Genomic DNA, 7,628 nt, shown 5'->3' with positions numbered 1-7,628 from the left:
GGGGCCAAGAGGTGCTGCAGTGCCCCACCTTCACCCTTAGAGTAGTTCAACCCACAGCAAAGGTACACACCAGGAATTGTCTGCAGATCCATCCCTGGATACTGACTGGGCTGACAGATTCCAAAGTTACCTCTCTTGTGGCTGCAGCTGGGCAGAGTTTGGTCTGAAGAGCTTGACAGAAGTTGCACCTACTTGTCCCTGACCCTGCAGGTACAGCCTGAGGGTCTGGCCGTGCCAGGGGAGTGACTGGTGGCTCCAGCTTCATACACATCACACCTTTACAGCTTTACAAAGGAAAGGCTAATATATGTACAGTTTTATTCCACTTAAAACCATGGAAATACCAGCTCAGAACTTTCCATGCAGCAGATGTAAAACACCTACTGTTAAAAAGCTTCTGGGGTGGGCTTTGGGTGTTTGCGGTTTTTTCATTCACTAGTGGGTGTATCTGACTGCTTGATCCTCTTAGGAGAGTCAGTGCCACTTTCTCCCAACTTCCTTTTAGCACAGTCCACACATGAAGTTCCTGGGGAGGGAGAAGGAAAAAACCCCAAATTGTTGCTACATACATGTGCTTGGTGTAATTTTACTACAAGCACCAGATACAAAGGTAAACACAGTCCTGGTCCCCTAAGGTTCTTGGTTTTGGATTCTGAATTATATATAACACTAACCCTGCTGAAAGTCTGTTTTACTTGGTCTGTATTCCAAATTACAAGCAAACAGGAGCTAAAATTACCTGTAAGGAGCTTTATGTTGAGAGGAACTGGAATAAATTGTGCTCAAGTTTTTGGTTTCTCCTTTACTGATGCCTGATTTTGCTTTATTGAAAATGGGATTCATGAACTCAGTTGCAAGACAGGTAAGCCTAAGATCCAGTTGGAATTACCAACCTAATCTCTGACTTTATACACCTGCCCACCTCATGGATATTAGTATTACCTTAGAGTACTCTAGTCAGCATTAATAACTTTTTATATACACTTACTGGAGCTTTTCTATCATTTATCATTTGATTGACAGCTGAAACCCAGCAGTTACCTGCTGCTAAGCAGAAAGAAAATCAGAAGGGGAAAAAGAGAGCATGCAGCAGACTTTGAGAAGTAAAGTAGAGCAGTGCACAGTAATCATTTAGTTACTTTGGAAACAAGAGGTGTATTTTTCTCTCTTTGGTAGGATTATGGCACTTTCTGTGCCAATAAAAATGTTACTTACCCAGCAGGGTTGTGCTGTCCACCCGATCAGCATCTAGGGAAGGGGGAGAGAGCAGCAGCACAGGTTACCAGCCAGAAAGCTTTTGTAATTTAGCCACCATCCCAAAACAGCAAGGTTGTGTTTAGAATCCCAAAATGGTTTTTGGCTGGGAGGGACCTTGTAAGTGAGAGGTCCCTCTTCTCACAAGTCTGATGCCAATCAGGAATTCCCAAGAAGGAAAAGGGGAGCATTAGAATCTGATTTTTGCAGTCATTTCCATTTAGAACTTAGGCAAACCTGTGTCCCTCCCTGTTTTGATATCAATGGCTGCTCTGCAATAAATTGGATTCTCCAATGAACAGGCTCTAGGTACTGCTCAGACTATGAAAAGTACATCCATCAACACCAGTACATCAAAACCAAACCAGCAGGCTGCGTTCAGTGTCTGGAACTGCACACCAACTTACTTTTAGTTGTCTACACTGCAGATAAATGTCCTGAAAGCTCCATGCTGTGCCTAATATTTTTTTCTAGCCTCCATAGAAAGAAAAACATAATGCAGTCTAACTGGAATATTCATCAGGTCACAAAAAGCAGGATATAATTTGGGCATGCATCTGCAGTTTTCTTTGAGGGGGAGCAAGGGGAAGGTTCCTGCTATGCACCACTTGAAGTAATTTTAGACAAAACAGTTTCACTGAGTTGATAAATAAAAGAGCTGTCAAATAGTAATTCTTCCCAAGGTCATTTAGTTATTTTCCTCAGTTCTCTGCATAAACCACAGCAGACCAGTCCTGGTTTGGAAAACATGAAAGGAATATCTTTCCACTGACAGAGTTGTTTCTCCCCATTAGCCCTGACTGTGATAAGCCCAGTGAACACCTTAACCAAATGCTAACAAAAAGGCAAATTCAGAATTCAAGATCAGAGTTGCAAGAATCCCCAGCCCTCCCAAATGCACAGATTTCCAAAACCAGATCTGGTCACAGTTTGGCCACGTGTTCCAAGGCTGCCTGTCCCTCAGGAGCCAAGGAGCTGCACACGAGGTCAGCACCTCGTCCAGGGCTCACACAGGGCACTGCTGGGCACCTGTTCAATCCAGCCTGTGCTGGTGAGGAGGCCACATTCCCTGGATTTTCCTTACCTGGACTCCTCTGCTTGCAGATCTGAGCAGCGAGATCCTGGACGTACTCTGGGAATTGCTGGAAGCAGTCCCCGTAGGACACCACCTTTATCCCGTGCAGCAGCATGTCTGCCTGCAGCTTGAAAAAGTGGTCTTCGTTTTCTTTAAGCACCAACATGTAATGCTCTAAATCCACTTTGTTCTTTACTGTGTAAAGAAAAAGGGCTTGGAATATCTGGTCCCGCAGAGTCTCCCCACAGCCCAAAAACAGGAAGGACTTGGTCCGGTACAAGTTCTGAAGAACCTCCTGGGAAGGGCCAGAAACAAACAAAAGCCACATTTACTTCAGCAGGCAAAGCCAAGGTCAGGACTTCCAAAATAAGCCAGGCTGAAAAGGAGCAGCAGAGCAGAACCTTCACTAGGGAGCTGAAAGAAGCAAATGTTTTAGGACCAGGCCAAACTGACATTTTGTAACTATTGAAAAAAAATCCAAGTTATACAAATACATGGGGGTTAGAACTAGGTGACCTCTAAGGTCCCTCCCAACCCAAGCCATTCTGTGAAGTTTAAACACATAAGTGTTACCAGCAAGGGAAATTAAATTGAAAGAGTTGTGATGACAGAATATTGGGCTCCCATTAGGTCAGTCTGTAAATAAGGAGAATTAATATTCTTGACCAAATGTTTGAGTTCCTAAACCAGCTAAGATACAACATTCAGTCAAGGATCCAGAGCTGGTAACAGCCTAAGCCCCTAAATCATGAATCCAAGCAATGATATGGTGATGAATCCTTGTCCTGGTGTCCAGTATTTTGGGGCTCCTGTTCTTTCCTAAGACAAATACAAAGAACTCCAACTGAGACATCCAGCTGAGGGGTTTGACTGTGATTTAGCAGGAGTGTGTGAGGGCACTGCCCTGGCAACACAGCTGCCTTTCTGAATAATTCTGAATCATTTCTCTGGGCCCCAAGTATTTCATTTATATGACCCCCCACAGCCCCAGCCTCAGGTAACATGTCTGCAGCAGTTATGATAAAACAGTTTGGAAAACATGGTAAAAAATTTAAAGATCACACAAACCATGACTTCAGGATCCTGAGTGACATCCTTATATCCCGAGGGGTCAAGCACCATTCCACAGGGATCTGTGTATAAGCCATGGATGTGAAGAACTCCATATTTTACGTGGCCTCTCGCCCACTGAAGAACCTGAAGCAAATCACGCAGTTATAATGGACCACAATCACCAGGATCCTGGAAAACTAAACAGCTGGACTGACTTATAAACCACTTAAAGCAGAAATAACTCCTTTTGCACTTCCCTGCAGCAAGAGATTGTAATTGCTAATTACACAGCTCACTTGAAACCGTAACAAAGAGGTGATGGCTGATGCTGCAGCTGTCTCTGCCTTTTGGGGCTAAACAAGCATTCAACCAAGCAGCAAATTCCAGCAGCACTGACAGGAAAGGTATGAACAGCACAACACCTACCAGCCAGGTGAAATCCTACTTGGGATTTTAACAATGACTTCACAGAAGTTAAATAAATCTGTGGGCTTTTCACAGCGAATGTGGGGAACTGGTCAATAAATGTGTCACTGAAATTCTCCTTGGTAACTGTTACCAGATTACTCAGAGTAAACAGACACGTAAAAGAAATGTCTGGGCATCTGCTGCAGCTTATAGACATGCTCTAACAATTAACAAGCTTTAGTCTTGACACTTTTTAAACAGGAAAACATCTTTCAGTGAAGCTTTCGAGCTGCCTTGTCTTATATTAAATCTACTAATTTTACTGCTCTCATCATACCTTATCCTTATCTTTAAGGTCTAAAGATTCCATAGGTTTGCCCTGTTGCTGACCAAATATCTCGAGCAAATTATCATAGTTTGTGGTCAGAACCATTGTGCCTCTCTCCATGAGCCTCAGGATGGACTGCAGGACCACGGGGTTCTGGATGTGCTGCTCCAAATTATCAAACACCTCCATCAAGCAATCCTGGAAGAAGTTGGGCTTCGTGTCCCCGGTACGCTGAGGAGAGAGCAGAGGAACACTTCAGCAGCTCCATGATCCCTGCCTCCCACAGGAACCCACTTCACCTGGATACTTAGTGCCAGAGCATAGAGGGCTTGCACAGCACACCAAGCAAAACCACCCAAAATAAATCCCAATTTATTTCCAGTGTTGCCCTCACTCAGTGTAGCTCCAAACATTAGGCTGGGTTTCTCAAGAGAGCTTGTAATACAGGTGCAAGAAAACAGCACTAAAACTACCATTCCCTGGATTCAGAGTCTGGGATACACTATTGAAGGTGGCATTTCCTTTTTTTCTGTTTTTTCCTTCCTGGCTGAGAAAACTGTTATTAGTGATTAAATCTACCACAAACACACACAGAGTCCCCTCAAAAGTGGGGTAATTATCAGAGTAGGTAGTAGAGAGGCTGCCCACATGCTGCAAAACATTCCCCACAGCCTACACTTTGGGGCTATGTCTGTCACCCTGAATATTTCAGCTAAAAGGAAGACTTGGCAAAGGGCTTAACAGAGTCTGAAAACCTCTGGAAACTCAGTGGATGGCTGAGAACCTGGGTTTGTAGGGACTGTCTTTAGGGAAGTGATTCACTCTGTGTGGCCAAGGCCATCAGTAGGGTCAGGGCCTACCTGTATTTCCAGGGTCCTCCTAGTTTTTTCCACAGGGCTGCAAATTCCCCTTTCATTTCCCAGAAGCGAATCGCAGCGAATATTTAACAGTTAGGACTCCTGCTTGCATTAATTCTGATGAAAGCTGACTCACACTAAAACCCAGGGATGTTTTAGGCTCTCCAAAACATACGGTGTGTTACATGATTACTCACAAAATGGCCATTTTCACCAGAAAAAAGGTCAAGTTTTGGAAACAGGTTTTTGCTGGTAACTGAATAGAAGCATGAAGCGGTTTTAGAAAGGAGCAGAGGTCACAAACACACTCACCGGTGACATCTTCCTGATGAGATCGTGGGCAACCACGAGCAGGTCCCTCTCTTTGGTCACCTTCTTGCGGAATTCCGCCACGTCCCCGGGGTGCAGCACCTCCAGCTGCTCGGCTGCTCCCAGCACGGCCTCGATGCAGCTCCTCCAGGAGCACAGGGCCGGGATTCCCGGGGCCACGGCAGCGCTCACCCCCGTGCCCAGCACCACCAGCAGCTCCCGCGGCTGCTTCCGCACCAGGCTCTTCAGGAATTTTCTGCAAAACGGAAAACAAAAATTCCTTGTGCCCATCCTGAAGGCATGATGTTTCAAAGAAACAATTTTTTGGGTTTTTTTTTTTTTTTTTTTTTTTCCTGGGAAGCAGCAGTATCTTCATTCTCGTTTGTGCTCAGTGCAGGATATGTGAACACAGCAGTCATGTTGGTTCAGATCAAGGGTCCACCCAACCCACTGCTCAGACATTACTACCCACAGATCCCTCTCTGTGCTGTTTCCACACTCCCTGCACAAACCAGCACAGGGAACTCTCAGGACAATCTTTCTTGATTACTCAGCAGAGAAGTGAAAATGCTTTTAAAACCACACAGCGAAATCACTTCTGTACAAACAGGGATTTCAGTACCCCTGACTTTCCAACTGCCTTTACAGACCTTTCAATTCCTGGTAACGTGGATGTTTAACACCTCCTGTTTCACAATCATCTGAAACTGTCTAACTCGAACTACAGTGTTTAACTTGAAATGGCCCCAGGCAAAGCAACAAATAAATGTAGACGGGGTTGCCAGCTCCCGCCTACAAGGAAAATGCGTCTGACGCCCCCCATCCCTGCCTGCTACATTCAGCCCAAATTGTTTCCTCTCAGGAAGTTTTTTATTCATTCCTCACAAACGGCTTAACTGAGCATGAAGCACTCAGTCAGTGGAGAAACTAGTTACTGGAATCACTTCAAGTTTTCATGCATGATGTTCTTGTATCCAGTATTCAGTAGTTTATGCCCCCTGTGGTTTCAGATTGCCATTGAGACACTTAAATAAATCCATATATGTGTGTACATAGACACACAGACATATAAACATAACTTTTCCAACACAAGTTACCTGGATTTCTGCTCACTTCTAATTGTGGCTCGTTCTGGTGAATCCATCTCTGAGCCCTGAATAAAATAAAAAGCTTTATTAATTACAGTAGCAACCTCCCAAATTCAATAAAATCATTATCTCGCCACAGGCTGCTGCCAATACCAACATTTCAGACCTCGCTGTTTCCTTTTAGCTCCTGGAGTCGGTTCCTGGAAGCAGGAGCTGTGCAAGGAAGCGGGAGCAGCGATCCCCCCACCCCTCGGGGCCGAATAGCTGCAAGTGAGAAGGGGTCAAATCTCCCCGGAGCACCGGGAACTGCTCTGGAACATCCCCTGGGACTGCCCCAAGGCGGGGGCAGCTGCTCGGCCACCAGGTTCCCTCGTGGCACTGTGGGAGCCGCAGTGATGCGGGAACGCCGGGATGGGAGCCGGGTCCTCGCTCCGAACACACGGCGGGGACATCCAAACACCACCTAATTTCACCTTTTTTTTTTTTTTTGCTGCTCCGGGCATTAAGTTTCATTTAAGGATCTATCTACGAAACAAGAAGACTGAAGCTCCGAGCCAAAGGTTTAACGGGACGAGCGTTTCCAGGGAGCTCCATGTCCGAAAAGCGCCCCGAACGCTCCGACCCCAAGGCAGCCGCGGGCAAAGGGGATGCTCCGGACCCCTCCTGCCGCTTCCCTCCGGGAACAGCCAGGTCGGCAGCAGGAGGCTGGGCAGCACAGCCGCCCCTGCCGATCCTGGGAATGACCCGGAGGGATTCCCAGCCCTGCCCGCCGCCCGGGAAACAGCCGCGCTGCCGGCGCGTTCCGGCGGCTCCCAAAGGCAGCGTTTGCTTACGGGGTTTGGTTAAAACCGGCCCCAAACCCGCGACCGGGGGGACACGGACACATCCGAGCCCCGGGAACGGAGATGGGAACGGCCACGGCTCCCGGAAAACGCTTAAAAACCCTTAAATACCCTCCCAGGCAAAACCCCAGACCCGCGGGGCTGTGACACACACCCGGGCTCAGCGACGGGAGAGAGGGACCCCGCGGGAACGCGGGGGTGACGGGAGCCTTGGGGATGAGAAGGACGGGGGTGAGAGGAGAGGAAAGCAAAGCTAAATCCAGAGGGAAGAAGGAGCAGGAGGAGGCGGCAGCGTTACCTTCCGCAGCTCTACCGGCGAGGCGGGGCCGGCCGCGGCCGCGGCATCCTGGGGACAGCGGGTGGCACCGCACGGCTCACCTGGGCACGGGCACCTGGGCACGGCTCACCTGGGCA

At 47.4% G+C, this 7,628-nt stretch overlaps 1 protein-coding gene across 5 annotated transcripts; it reads right to left on the bottom strand.

Moving 5' to 3' along the window:
- Window positions 1-116: 116 nt before the first annotated feature.
- On the bottom strand, window positions 117-7,604 carry FAM118A (family with sequence similarity 118 member A). Of its 5 annotated transcripts, XM_027702507.1 has the most exons (9): window positions 6,660-7,109; window positions 6,382-6,437; window positions 5,288-5,540; window positions 4,128-4,349; window positions 3,398-3,526; window positions 2,339-2,624; window positions 1,216-1,248; window positions 385-526; window positions 117-284 (listed from the first exon to the last, which is right to left on the bottom strand). In XM_027702507.1, exons 1-8 carry the CDS (start codon window positions 6,873-6,875, stop codon window positions 429-431), a joined length of 1,293 nt encoding a protein of 430 aa, XP_027558308.1. In that variant the 5' UTR covers window positions 6,876-7,109; the 3' UTR covers window positions 117-284; window positions 385-428. The 5 variants fall into 5 exon arrangements, with proteins under 5 accessions (XP_027558308.1, XP_027558309.1, XP_027558307.1 ...); XM_027702508.1 differs by lacking the exons at window positions 117-284; window positions 6,660-7,109 and adding an exon at window positions 7,513-7,604 and having other exon boundaries at window positions 307-526; XM_027702506.1 differs by lacking the exon at window positions 117-284 and having other exon boundaries at window positions 307-526; window positions 6,660-7,108.
- Between the last annotated feature and the right edge of the window lie 24 nt (window positions 7,605-7,628).

Source organism: Neopelma chrysocephalum, unplaced genomic scaffold (genome assembly GCF_003984885.1).
Source record: "Neopelma chrysocephalum unplaced genomic scaffold, ASM398488v2 Primary Assembly neopelma1_188, whole genome shotgun sequence".
NCBI classification, from domain to species: Eukaryota; Metazoa; Chordata; class Aves; order Passeriformes; family Pipridae; genus Neopelma; species Neopelma chrysocephalum.
Note: the sequence above shows the minus strand (reverse complement) of the source record. Positions and strands in the feature narration are given on the sequence as shown.

Bases quoted from the DNA above. Each gene is read 5' to 3' on its own strand.
- FAM118A (XM_027702507.1), bottom strand. From the start codon at position 6,875: ATGCCCGGAGCAGCAAAAAAAAAAAAAAAGGTGAAATTAGGTGGTGTT. The intron at 6,438-6,659 runs ATTTGACCCCTT...TATTTTATTCAG, and splicing joins GTTCCCGGTGCTCCGGGGAG to GGCTCAGAGATGGATTCACC. The intron at 1,249-2,338 runs GTAAGGAAAATC...CCCCTTCCCTAG, and splicing joins CTGCAAGCAGAGGAGTCCAG to ATGCTGATCGGGTGGACAGC.